General features: G+C 29.3%; 1 protein-coding gene across 3 annotated transcripts in view; it reads left to right on the forward strand.

Moving 5' to 3' along the window:
* smal (smoke alarm) overlaps positions 1–15,122 on the forward strand; it is a 140,045-nt gene that overhangs the window by 122,391 nt on the left and 2,532 nt on the right. For all 3 annotated transcript variants that reach the window (XM_073967238.1, XM_073967240.1, XM_073967239.1), the window contains exons 8-10: positions 1,388–1,595; positions 9,847–10,020; positions 11,228–11,460. In XM_073967238.1, the coding sequence (XP_073823339.1) occupies positions 1,388–1,595; positions 9,847–10,020; positions 11,228–11,460 (615 nt within the window). The remainder of the gene's footprint in view (positions 1–1,387; positions 1,596–9,846; positions 10,021–11,227; positions 11,461–15,122) is intronic.

Raw genomic sequence — 15,122 nt, forward strand, 5'->3', positions numbered from 1 at the left:
TAGATGATAGCGAAGCCGCCCCACAATCGATGTGTCTGAGGAGCCTTCCTAAACCAAAGGCGAAACATCCCAGCAAAATGTTCGATGCCAAAGATGCCATTCAATCATGGGTGAAAGTGATCTGGCATGTCATCTTTTTAGCATCTTCATCGATGAATTTTATATGAGCGTGGACCCCAAAAGATGCTATTCATTTTTGGATCTAAAGCATGCCATTTACACCAATGCTTTGACATGTCATTTTTACCAATGCTTTGGCATATCATTTTCACCAACCCTATGCAATGACATTGTCATTACGATGAGAGTTTTACCAACGTTGGTTGTTATTTCGAGTCTCCGACAACATCAAGCCTATTGTAAATAATTAATGTTATATATTTAGAAAAATGTGTATAAATAAAAACACAAAATTCATCTCTATTGGATCAATGGAATGGGTTCAAATGCTGATGAAAAGATCGGATCTTTCACGACTTCCTTTGCATGGGTTCAAATGCTGATGAAAAGATCGGATTTTTCACGACTTCCTTTGCATGTGTTCAAATGCTGATGAAAAGATTGGATCTTTCATGACTTTATTTGAATTAATGCAAAAGATGACATGAAATCACGTCATCGCATGGAACCCCTTCCTTCAAATTTTGCTGGGATGTCATGTCACACAGTGGTGGTTGTGTGGGTTCGTATCGTCGGCTTTCCTTTTTCAAAAAGCATCTTGGTCAGTAAGCTTGTCTCTAAGGAGAAATTAATTAAAAATGTTCAAAAATTTAAAAAAATATATATATTTTTCAAAAGTTAAAAAAATAATAATGTTGAAAATATTGAAAAAAAATATATTTTTTTAAAAAGTCCACGTTTATTGAAAGAATAATTCTAAAGAATCCAGTGTTATTAAAAAAATATTTTTTAAATATTAAAATTTTATTATTTTTAGGTATTTTTTTTAATCTGCATTTTTTAAGTATATTTTTATAAAATCTTCTCCAATTGAAGCAATATTTCCAGATTAATTGAAAATATATTTTTAAAAAATTCATAATTCGAAAAAATTATTTTTTAAAAAATCCGGTTTCTGGAAAAATATTTTTTAAAAATTCACGTTTATTGAAAAACACATTTTTTAACAAAACACGCTTATTGAATAATTTTTTTTTATAAAAGTCCACGTTTATTCCAAAAAAAAACTCCACGTTTATTAAAATTATATTTTACAAATCCATGTATATTAAAAACTTATTTAAGAAACTACGAGTATTGAAAATTAAAAATCTACGTGCATTAACAATTTTTTTAAATCCACCTCTATTGCTTTAAATACCCTCTTTTATTGAAAAAAAACTGATATTATTAATTATCATGTTTCCTTCTTACCTCTCACTTATAGGTCTTTGTCCATGCCAAGGTCTTCTTCAGCATTGGTGGCCGCCACTTTTCCGGTGAACCTGTCCACTTCTCCTATATGCCCGATACAATAATGGATCATGCCCGTGATGTGACCATCAAATTGCATCATCGTGTTGGCAAATATTTGAAAATTAATTTATATTTTGCTGTTAAATGGATAATGCTATCGGAAATATCATTTGTATCAGGTAAGACCAGGACAATACTATATAAAATATACAGAAAAAGATACTTAAGAAAAATATCGAAAAAAAAACATACGAAAAAGATAGGTACAAAATTCGTAAGAAAATATATAAATTAACTAAAAACCAATTTTAGTTGGTTTTCTGAGTCCCAATATCGTAATTCCGTAATGTTGTCTTTCAATATCTCGGCTATAAAACTCGTTTGTTCATTGTTCGCAAAATAAGCCCAGATGCTTTAATATTGAAAAAACTATATCAGCCACAATTCCCAGAATTATTAACTATGGGCAGGACAACAAAAAAATCTTAAAACAATGCAATCCTTTTTTCCTAAAATCCCCTTTCTATTGTCCCGCACAATTTTTTTATTAAATCTCGAATCTCTAATCACGCAATTGCGTTTTTAATCTTTAAAAACTTTTGTTTTAGTTCGGGGAAAAACAATAACCGAAAATAAAACAAAACTTCAAGTTGAAAACAATTGAGAAACGTTTTCAAAAGAGCGCGAGAGTCCTTCCATAAACCACTTACCATTAGTTGCCAACAAAAGGGAATTTTTAACGCCTGTGTTTTTTTCTTTTTTTGTTATCCTCCCAGCTATGATTTATTATTAATGAGGAAATGCCATAATTACGCACATTAAAGGACAATTTACAATAAAGCCATTTAAAAAAAGGAGTTATATTCAATTGTATTCGAAAAAGTTCTTAAGTGGAGGGGGAAATACACCAAGGATTTAGGGGTTGAAAGTGTCAAAAAGTTTTTGTTGTAATGACAGTTTGGCGTGTGAATGCTTTGAAAGCCTTTCAAAAGCATTCATTTGTACATAGATAAACAATTAAAGTTTTAAATATGAATGAGAGAAAGGGCGAGGGAGGAGATATTCAGGCCTTTGTCCTTTATAAAATTCTTCGCCAACTCCCCCATAAGAAATATTTGTGGTTTCGCTGCTTCGTGTAAGATGGCGAGGGGGGGAGGAAATGGGGTATCTTCATCTTCAAAGAGATTCTTAATCTGTTCCCTTCTTAGAGCAAGCAATTAAAGCTATTTACTTTGTAAATAACTCACACACCAGATATGCCAGTTTAAATTTCAAAACATTCCAGTGAGCCATTCTCCTGGCCAACTCAGGCATATCCTTTTGCCATAGCTGTGAAATTATTATTATCAGCAGCAGAACCGTCATAACAAAAGTGTGCTAGAAATCAATATCAGGCAATACAATGCAGCCAACAGCGTGCAATGTTTTCCTTCTGCAGGCAACAAATGTCCCTTCTATGTCTGTCAACTGCTGTGTTTGGGGTTGAATGCTATTATGAGGTCATCTATGGCCATAAAAAGGTATGCTCCATTGTTGAAACTTCCCCTCCCTTTTCGTTCACTCGCTTATGATGATCATTATGTCCATATCATTGTCATATCTTTGGAAATCTCTGTAAAGCATTGCTGGAGAAAACTGTATTGGCATTTAGCTTAGATTTCTTACCGCACTCAAAAAAGGTGGTGGGGGGAAGTGGAGATTTAGATTTCAATTTCATTGAAAAATGATGCAGTGCCATATAATAAAAACGTTTATTTTACCATTGGACAGTTTTATTGACTTCTCAGTCCAGTCGATGATAGCACGCGACCAATACTACTACCACTCACAGTCACTTCTAGGAAGAGTAACATGAACCTCATCAGCATTACCATCATCATCATCCTCAGCTTCTTCTTTTGTTGTCCTTACCATCATCAGACTGTGGACTCAAAATCGTGATATTGGTTCGCCTGTCTGTCTGTCCGGCTGTCCCAAAAGGCCCTATTTCCACCCCAACCCAAAGCAATCGATTCAATTGTCCATTTCATCTGAACTACGTTTCGTTTCGTCTCATCTGATTTCATGCATTTGATATCTGCTGCTGTAGCTGTTGAATCGATTTCATTGTAAGTTTTGCATTTGAATTGTGTCCTTTTGTGTGAAGTATTCCAAATGTCACTGGCCATTGTTGATAATCGAACAACACACAGAGAGAGGCCAAACAATAAACGCAACGAATGGTTGAATCAAATGAAGGAAAGGCAAAGAAAAAACCCAAAATCGCAATGCATGAAATCTCTACGGCAAAAAGGAGAGCGAATGACGGACGAGTGAACGAGTAGTGAACGTGGAGAGGTGTAGGGGAGATATTAACCCAGCATTTCTGTGCCTGCCACCATATCTCCCCTGATAATGATGATGCTGATGACGTTGAACATTTCAAATGCATTCGATTTCAGTTACAAAAGATGAATGTCGGCGACGCCACTTGAAAGATGTTTTCCATGAAAACTTGGCTTTGTTGATGACGATGGATGTTGGATGCCGTATAATGTTGCCATTGACGGGGGATAGTAGTTGTGGTGGTGCTGGCATTATTGTATGCAAAAATGCATTTTCAAGTGTTTGACACTTGAAAGTGAAATGAAGCTGAAAATGATTTTCCTTTACCTTTCCTCTTCTCCTCCATCCGCTTTCCTCTCTTGCAGTTTCTTTACACAATTGTAAATTTCTTTTTAAATTTCGATTTTTCTCCTGCTTCTTCTTCTGGGTTTTATTTTCTTGTGTCAATCATTTCTAGATCAATTCTTTTGTAGTTTTCCTCCATGGAAATCAGTGAGAGTAGTTGTGAGATAAAGGGAAGGAGAAAAAATGGATGAAATTAATGCAAATTTAAGCACAAAAATAAATAGAAAGAAAAGCTTTAGAAGAAGCAAAAAGAAATTGCCTATTTAAGACTCTCGAAAAAACCCATTGGCAGATAGGTCTAAATTTCGGTTAGAAATAAGCAAATTTTCTAACTTCGCGATAAGATGATCTCTAAGACCGTCACAATATTTCACCTTGTTTTTTCCCATGCGATAGGGTGCTGCAGTTACGCCGGATGGGAGATAGTTTTTATTACTAACTTCCTAAAGTGAAAAATTTGTTTTTACAGCAAAATTCAAGCGCCAAACCATTAAAAGAAATAAATTGTTGCTTCTACAAAAATTGGCTTCAAACCCCAATTTTTGCACTGTGTTGGACCTATGACAATTTTTCTTTACATATACTGGTTAGGTATGGTATAGCTTCTAAGAACCCCGCGTTTCATGAAGTCTTAAATTTTTTTTTCACAAAAATTGATTTCGGAAATCATTTTTTGCACTGTGTTGGACCTACAAAGAATTTTCTTTACATATACCGGTAAGGTCCGTTAGAGCTTCTAAAAACCCACGTTTCACGCATTCTTGAAAAACAATTTTTTTTTCAAGTTTCAAGAAATTTCTTTGAATTCCGTTCGGACACCAATGGCGACAACTATTTAATTTTTATCCTAAACACAAACCAATAAATGCATATTTTAATTGTTTTCTATTTTTGTAGCATGCTTTTAGGTGTTGGGGCTAAATGTTTATTGGCCTGTGTCTACGATATCAACCTAGAAACCCCTAATGAGAATTCCATATTATTTGGATTTTTCCTGCTTCCTCATAATCACCCTACTATTTATCTACGGCATAGATTTCTTGAAGACAAAGGGGGCTCTATAAAAATACTGATAAAATCAAAATTTAAAAAACAAAATTTTTGAATTGTTTATTTGTATCCCTATTATATTCTTATCCTAACCATGAACAAATAAATGGTATGTATTTGAGTTTTGTAGCATGCTTTTAGGTGTTAAGTCTAATTATTTATTGGTTTGTGTCTAAGATATCAACCTAGAAATCCTTAATAAGAATTTGGTATTTTTTTCCTGCTCCCTCATAAACACACTACCATTTATCAAATATTCCTCCGTGCAGCCTAAGGCATAGATTTTTTGAAGACAAAGGTCGTTCTAAATAAAATTCGGATGAAATCCAAGATTTTTCCTTGAAAATGCTTAAAATTTCGGTAATTAACGAACTTAGCGACGAATAAAAAGTCGTCATAAAGTCCTACCTATAGCAAAAGAGCTGTCAACTTTTATTTGATCTTTTCAATCATAATTTTGCATTTTAATTTTACCGATTTTTGTCGTTAACTCAAACATTGAGTTAGAGAATCCCACCACTGAATGGTGCAGTCGGTTTCTTCCTTCTAAAAACCATATTCTAACAGAAGAATACCTGTTGTCCCGACAAATTACGCAAGAGAATCCCACTACTGAAGGCTTTGAGTCTAAATTTCTCGGAATATTTGACGTTCTTCTGCTGCAAAAGGCGCCAATATTGAACCAATGTTTGATACACCAGCTTACAACAAGTATTCTTCAATTTGAATGGAGCTTCCAATAGGCATAAACCGACTATACTACTCTACTTTGATTCTACATTTTTTTTCGGAGCCTTTTAAGTTCTTCTGCTACAGTAGCCGCCCAATATTGCAAAAATCTTTCATATATTGTTTTCTATCCTTTCCTAGTTGGGCAATTAAAACGTCGATATCATTCCGAAGATTTTTTCAGATAGTTCTCGAATAGATCTTCTGTACATTGTCGTCAATCTTTGCTCAATGGGAGTTGAGACATCAGACGTTCTTCTCCTGTGTACAAATTTTCTTTAGTCTTTGTCCCGTGGTAGTTAAAACGTCCATATTATTCTGAAGGTAATTGTACCAGGACAACTCTGGTTTTCGGGGCAGCAGGTGTTCTTCGGTTCGAATGCAAATTTTCAATAGGGGCTAAACCAACTGCACCTTCCTGAAAGTTACGAATTAACATTTTTCGAAACATTTGACGATCTTCTGCTGCAATGAGTGTCCCGTTGTTGCTCAGATGTTCAGAATATTCTAGGCAATCATGAATATTTCTCTCAGAATTTAACGCACGAAAAATAATTTTAGAAAATGAAATCAATATTTAAAAAGAAATCAATATTTTAAAGCTTTAAAAACTACTAGAATCTACTTTTTGGGCATAAATATTGAAATAAACAATTGTAAAATTGTGGAAAGGGAACAAATTCCGCACGGAATTTTTATTCAAGATTGCCCTGATTGTCAATCCTTGGTTTAATTGTTAATGGTCCGCTATTAGACTTGTCGCAAAATACTTTGCTGCTAAGTGTCTGCGTTACCGATTCAGTAAACCCTAATTCGAGTCTGTTAAACTAAGTACCCTTCTGTTACTCTTTATTTTCATTGACTTGCGGCATACTTTAAGGCATTGGGCTTACAAATATATTGGTTTGTACCTGTGCTACGGATCTAGCATTAGCACTAACCATATTGGTAAATATTTTTGCCTGCGATCTCATAATAACCCTACTACAAGGTGGCGCAAAAGTAATTCTCCTATCAGAAAATGCTATAAATTTTGTCAGTTCTGTTTTGACATTTGTGTAGTAAACACATGCAAAATACACGTTAATAAACAATGTTACGCTACACTTCTCTTGAACGCGGGATATTGGTGACTATTTATTTGACCAATAATCGGTCGGTTTTCATCAAAAATAATCATGAGTGATGAGGCGCATTTCCATCTTAGCGGGTACGTAAATAAGCAAAATTTTCGCTTCTGGGCACTGAAAATCCATGTGTAACTCATGAAGAGCCATTACAACCGCTCAAAGTCACTGTATGGTGTGCTGTTTTCGCTGGAGCATTCATCGGACCTTTTTTCTTCGAAGACATCGCGGGCCAAACGGTTACTGTGAATGGTGAGAGCTACAGAGCAATGATCAACGAGTTCTTCTTGCCGCAACTTGATGACTTGGGATTGGAAAACATGTGGTTCTAACAGGACGGTACAACGGCACACACTGCACGTGCCACAACCGAAGGATGCATTTTCCACAGCAAGATCGCCTGATTTGACCGCTCCAGACTTCTTTTTGTGGGGATTTTTGAAGTCGCGGGTTTATGTCAACAAGCCTCAGACTCTTTCAGCTCTTAAAGACAATATCCGTCAAGAATGTGAGGACCTATCGCCGGAAGTTTTGGCCAAAGTGATGGAAAATACCATAAAAAGGGCTCAAATGACAATAAACTGTGGCGGCGGCCATTTATCTGACATCATATTCTCGAATTGATGTAAAAAAATTAAAAGACCAAATAAAAATAATCCACAAGAAGAATCAAAGTTTTTCATTTTTTTTTTTGTAATTACGGCCAAAAAACATCGGAAGTTTACTTTTGCACCACCTTGAACTAATGAAATAATATTATTTATTGCCTTTCCCCAGTCCCTTGCAGTTCCTGGAAGGCAATTATCTTGGCCTTTCGGAGTATATCTATGTTTACTGGATATGAAAGAAATTCAGTATCTCTCTGACTGAATCCAGACCAATTTAAGTCCTGAATTTTGCCATGTTGAAGCAGTAACTTTCTTTTAATTTTTATTTATGCTCACAGATTTTTTGCATATTTTTAGGCATTATACATAAAATGAATATTGGTTAGTGTTTAAGCTATATCTGCAGCAAAGACAAGAACAATGTTGGTACGTACGGTTTTTCCTGCGTTCGCATAATCACCCTACTACCAATCTAATAATATTCGTAAAGCCTGTCCCAGTCTTTTGTACTTCTTACCGGTTAGTTATCTTGTGATTACACTTTCCGAGTACATCAGTGACCACTGGAGAAGAAATAAGTTCCATGATAATTCAAGAAATTTCCATAATTAAGACAGTAGGGTAGCTACAAACTTTGGGTATTCTGAACACAATAGCGTTTTTTATCTGTCAGTTTTATTGCATGCTTTTAGGCATTATGCCTTAAATTAATATTGGTTAGTGTCTAGGATAGATCTATAGCAAAGACAAGAACAATGTTGGTATGGGTTTTCCTGCGTTCTCATAACTACCCTACTACCAATCTAACAATATTCGTAAAGGAGACCAAGTCTCCTCACTCTGCAAGCTTAAGACCTCTTGGACCCAATAGCATTTTATTTATTTTTCCCAATTGACTTTTGTAATTTTTAAATATTTCAGAAAATTTCTTAAAGCCTATTTATTTCTGTGTCACCAAGTCATGGCCTTTCTCTGTATGTCCATATGCATTACTGCAACCATCTATCACATACATATCCCTTTGAATATATGTATGTATTTGTAATCTAACACCTATATCAAAAATAGCCATAAAGGATATACATATGTGTATGCATCCTGTTGTTTTGTGGTACAAATCACAGTATGTGACTGTTGTTGTTGCTGTTGTTTGTTGTTGGGTTTTGTTAGTTGATTTGTATTACCTTTTGTGACAGCTTTTGTTTTGGCTTTTCAATTCTTGGCTTACGATTTCTTTTCGAAATCATTGTATTTGACAAAAAGGGAGATTTCTTTATGTTTATACATATGTGTTGTTGTTGTTATTATTGTCCGAACAATTAAAATCCTTTGAGTTATACACATGTGTTGTGTTTAAACCTAAAAGAGAAAAAGGAACCTAGTAACTGAAAAATGGACTTAATTTACTGAGGCAAATGTCAGAGAGAAAAAGGATATACAAAGTCAGATGATAGAATTTTACACATAATATATAATGGTTAATTTTTGATGTGTTTGCAAGAGAGAAGAGAAGTAGAAACTACTATTTAAATGAGCCTCAAAACATTTTGTTAAAACAAAAGTATTCAAAGGACAGCTGTTATATTTGTGTTGTATTTGCCTACTCAAATGAAAGGACATAGGACCTAAAGCTATTCAAAAGGAAACGTTGGGTTCTTTATTGATTCATCTCAATAACAAGGCTAGGCAAAGAGCGCCGCTTTACTTCATAGTAATGTGGAGTAAATTATTTTGAAAAAAATATTTGCTATATATATTAAATAAATAAAACAAATAGCATATAGAAGGACATAAAATTATAAAAATATTATTTATTTAAATAAAAATAATAAATGAAATAAATAAAATAATAATAAAATTTACAATTAACCAAATAAGAATAAAAAAATAAAATTGTTTAAACTAATAAATAATAATAAATAAATAATAAAATTTAAAAATTAATGAAGAGAAAACAAATAAAATTGAAACATAATCTTTATTAAAGTATAAAAAATAAAATTCCTTATATGCTCGAAAAATTGTAAGTGAAATGAATTATTAAAATCCTCCAAAATCTTAGCAGCAACCCCTTGAATTTTTACTTAAATTCAATGAAATTTTATTTCGCCGAACAACTTAAAGAATTTCGTCTATACATATATTTTTACTAATATTTAATATCTCTTTCTTGTTTTTTTTTCTGATTTCTTTTCATGCTCTCTTGCTTTCATTGCCATGCCATTCCATTGCCAATCTATCTGCAGTGCCAGCCGTGGGAAATTTCACAGACGAACAAGAACAACGTGGCGCCTTATTGCCACAGGATACCCGTGAATATCCTTTACAAAGTAATGAATATCATCATAATAATAAAAATGGTGGTAAAATGCCAACAACAAATCTTAATGGCGAACGCAACTATAATAATGGACCACAATGTAAGTTTTCATTCACTGTGATTATATATTTGCTACGACTCCTCCATCTCTCCATCTTACACTTTACGGGATGTTTTTGTTGATTTGAGTGCTATCTTTTTGTTGATGTTTTACTTTTTTACATTAATAAAATTGGCGGTTAAAAAGCAAGGGAGAAGGATGTGAGATAAAGAGCTTTAAATTGTAGAATTTTAATAAACACAAAAAAATATTATGTGCTTTAAATTTTGTTCTTTCTGTAGCATGCATTTAGGTGTTGGGCCTAATTATTGGTTAGTGTCTGGGATATTTGGAATTTATTAAGTTTTTGCCTGCTCTCTCATAAACACCCTACTATTGTGAAAATATTCGCCAACAGAATAGACAAAGAAATTCGAAGAAATTAAATTTAACTATTAAAATATATTTTCTGTTTCTATAATCTTCGCCAAGACAGACAAAATTTCAAAAAAAAAAAATATTTTCAATTTAAATTAAAAATGTAAAAATGACTACTCAAATTAATATTCCATTCCCAGTTTCTTTCTATAGCATACTTTTAGGTGTTTGCCCTATATATTGGTTAGTGTCTAGGATATCGATGATAGCAACGAATTTATTAGGTTTTTGCCTGGTCTCTCATAAACACCCTACTATTTTGAAAATATTCGCCAACACAGAATAAACAAAGAAATTCGAAGAAATTAAAATTAACTATTAAAAAGTATTTTCTATTTCCATAATCTTCGTCCAGACAGGCAAAATTTCAAAAAAAAAAAAAAATATTTTAATTTGAAAGTAAAGATGTAAAAAATGACTACTCAAATTTATATTCCATTCCAAATTTCTTTCTATAGCATACTTTTAGGTGTTGGCCCTAATTATTGGTTAGTGTCTAGGATATCGATGAAAGCAATGAATTTATTAGGTTTTTGCCTGGTCTTTCATAAATACCCTACTATTTTTAAAATATTCCACAACGCAGAATAGAAATGTTTATTAAAAAATATTTTCATTTTAAATGAAAATAAAAATCCATTTGGACTTTTCAGGAATATAAAAAATGATATTCAACTTTATATTCCATTCCCAATTACCCATCTCAAAATTTGTAATTATAATATTCTTGTCTGCAGTATTATGTTTTTATTTTGTTTTTATACACTTCATTAATTTCTGCAGAATATTAATATTTTTTCTCTCTCTTTGTCATTTTTCTTCCTCACAGTAATCGCACCCAAACCCATCGATCAAGAACCCTCCGATGAGAATTTTATTGGCGTTGTTATTGTCGTCTTAACTACCATCATTATACTGCTGGTGGCTATCATATTATTTATTGTCTCTCGAACGAAAAGGGCACGTGGTAGCAATGTTTTGGATGCATTCCAATATAGTTTTAATCCAAATACATTGGGTGGCAATGTTGATAAGCATCGACCAAATGGCACAGGAATTAAAGTAAGTATCCATGAACAACAACAAATACTACAAAAATGAAACAAAAAATAATGTATGTATGACCGGCAAGGCGTAAAGCTAGGTTAGAGGTCTGAAACTCTAAGAACACGAAAGCCAGACCAGAGACAAACAAACAACAAATAATAATAAGAAGACATAAATGGTAATAAAAAACAGATTTTGGGATATTTTTTTTCCCCGATTGGTATGGCTGGCATTAATGTTTGCTAAGTTTTTGGGGGTGACTGGATAACAGCAACTAATGGACATTTCTTATTCCAGAATGTAATGTTTTGGAATTTTGTTGCCAATTTTGTGTTGTATGGCAAGGACAAAGTTTTGTGGGTTCGACTATTTTGAAGGTTAAAAGTAACAATATTAAGTACTTAATTGTCCCGGGGTTTTTGGCGCTGCTAAGGCAAAGGATACTTGAGGGATTAGTTGAATACTTAAAACAACAAATGTGTTTGGCTAGTGATAGTGGAATTAGAAGGAAAGTTTCGGAAGTCATAAGAAAATAAAAAAAGAAGAAACATGGAAATTTACTTTGGGTGAAAAAATAAATAATTAAAAATATCTTTAGGATTGTTTTTGAATGAAAATTAGAAAAAATAAGAATAATTAAAAAGTCATATTTTTCAAAAAAAAATTAATATTTTTCAAAATAATTTTTTCACATAGAATAAATAAATAAAACATTTTCTATATACTGTTTTTATTTAAAAACAATTTTATAAATATTTTTCGAAAAAATTAATTACTTTTTAATTTTTAATTAATTAAGAATATTTTTTAAATGTTTAAAAAATGTAGGTATTTCTCACAAATAAAGTATATTTTATGGAAATTAGAAGAGAATAAAAAAAACATGTAAATTTACATTGGGTGAAAAAATAATTGAAAAAAAATCTTTATAATTGTTTTAACATCAAAATTTTAAAATAAACTTAAGGAATATTTTAAAATTCACTAAAAAATATATATTTTAAAAAATTATTTTTCTTACATCTTAAATATTTGTTTTTACAAAAAAATTTTAAAATTAAAATAATAAAAGTAAAATATTTTTTTTTTTTTAATTTTAAAAATGTTAAAGTATTTTTTTTTAAATATTGAATGTAAAATTATTTAGAGTTTTTTTTCCAAAAAGTTCAGTTTGGATTTTTAAAGACTATTGTTTATTAATAAATTAAAAATAATTGATTAAAAAAAGACTTTTTAATATTTTTATCAAAAAAATATTTTTAGAAATAATCCTAAACTGTTTCTCAAAACACATTTCTAATATTCTTTTAAAATGAAAAATATTCTGTAAAAATTATATGTTTTTAAATATTAATTACTAAAATAAACTTAAAGAATATTTTAAAAATCATATTATAAAAAACAATTAATATTTTTCACTAAAAATATATATTTTTTAAAAAAATAATTTTTCTTATATCTTAAATATTTGTTTTTACAAAAAAACTTTAAAATTTATTTGTTTTAATTAAAAAATTAAAGTAAAATATTTTTTTAATTTTAAAAATGTTAAAGGAATTTTTTTTAAATTTTAAAAATGTTGAATGTAAAATTACTTAGAGATTTTTTTCCAAAAATTTCAGTTTGGATTTTTAAAGACTATTGTTTATTAATATAATAAAAATAATTTATTAAAAAAAGAGTTTTTAATATTTTTATCAAAAAAATATTCTTAGAAATAATCTTTAAATGTTTCTCAAAACACATTTCTAATATTCTTTTAAAATAAAAATTGTGTTGTAAAAATTATTTGCTCTTAAATATTAATAATTTTAATATTCTTTAATTTTATTTTTTAACAAAAAATTAATAAAGTAAATAATTATTACAAAAATATATAAAATTGTTAAAAAAACAAACAATAATCTTTAAAAATTAACGCTGAATTTTTTGGAAAAATTGTTTCTTTAAACATATTAAAAAAATATATTTGTTTTAAATAAATAAATACATTCTGTATTTGTTTTCTTGTTTAATTAAAAAATATATTCTTTAATATTTTCCCGTAAACACAACTGTTGAAGAGAAAGAAAAAAGTTTAAAATTTATTTTTTTAATTAAACAAATTAAAGTAAAATATTGTTTTAATTTTTAAAATGTTAAAGGATTTTTTTTTTTTAAATTTAAAAATGTTGAAATTAAATTGCAAAAATTTCAATTTGGATTTTTAAAGACTATTGTTTATTAATATAATAAAAATAATTTTAAAAAAATACTTTTTAGAATTTTTAATATTTTTATCAAAAAATATTCATAAAAATAATTTTAAAATGTTTCTCAAAACACATTTCTAATATTCTTTTAAAATAAAAAATATGTTGTAAAAAGTTATTAATGTTTAATTATTAATTACTTAAATATACTTTAATTTTATTTTTTAACAAAAAATTAATAAAAAAATAATTATTACAAAAATATATAAAATTGTTAAAAAAACAAAGAATAGTCTTTAAAAATTAACACTGAATTTTTTGCAAAAGTTTTTTCTTTAAGCATATTTAAAAAATATATTTGTTTTAAATAAAAAATATATTCTTTATTTTTTTCTTTTTAATTAAAAAATATATTCTTTAATATTTTTCCGTAAACACAAATGTTGAAGAGGCAGAAAATTTACTCTAGTTTTAAATAAAAAATATTTTTAAAAATACTCTTAAAATTTTTCCAAAAATGTTTGACTCTTTGAAAAATATTTATTTTGTTTAAAATTCTTTAAAAAATGCAATTTTTTTCACCATATTTTAAATTAAAAAAAAAAAAATAAAAAAATGTTCTTAATTTTTTTATAAATGTTTATATTAAAAAAATATTCATAATTTTTTTTTAAACTAAAATAATTTTTTTTTATAAAAAAATTGATAAAATATCCCTATTATGTTTTAAATAAAAAAATATATTCGTAATTTTTTCTTCTTAATTAAAAAAAATATTTTCTTTAATATTTTTCCGTAAACACAAATGTTGAAGAGGAAGAAAAAATCCTCTAGTTTAAAAAAAAACTCTTAAAATTTTTCCAAAAATGCTTGACTCTTTGAAAAATATTTATTTTGTTAAATATTCTTTAAAAAATGCTATAGTAAAAAAACAAACAAAAATCTTTAAAAGTCCACGCTCAAATTATGGGACAATTTTTTTTCACCATATTTTAAATTAAAAAATTTCCTAACTTTTTTATAAATGTTTATATTTAAAAAAAATATTCTTAATTTTTTTTAAATAAAATAAATATTTTTTTTCGTAAAAAATATTTTTGTAATTATTTTTTTTTACCAAAAATATTTTTTTTTAAATTTTTTTTTTAAAAATTATGGATTTTAAATCAAAAAATATTTTTTAAAAAATTTTTAATTATATTTTAATATTTAAAAGAAATATTAAAAAGATGATTTACCCCCAGTTTTTGTAACTTATTTTTTTTTTGTTCGTTCGTCTATATTCGTAATAATTTAGGCATTCATAGCTCAGCCCCCAGATGACATACACATCTAATTTTTAGTATACCCGTTCCATATATCGTTAAGGATTCCTCATTTAAAAATCAGCGCTCTACATTTGCGCTAAAGGGAGTAAATCGATCTACAAAATTTGACAATTCGTGTGAGAAGAATAAAAATGTTTACAAAAACTGGGGGTAAAAC

Source organism: Musca autumnalis, unplaced genomic scaffold (assembly GCF_047663935.1).
Source record: "Musca autumnalis isolate F117 unplaced genomic scaffold, ASM4766393v1 scaffold_2, whole genome shotgun sequence".
NCBI lineage: Eukaryota > Metazoa > Arthropoda > Insecta > Diptera > Muscidae > Musca > Musca autumnalis.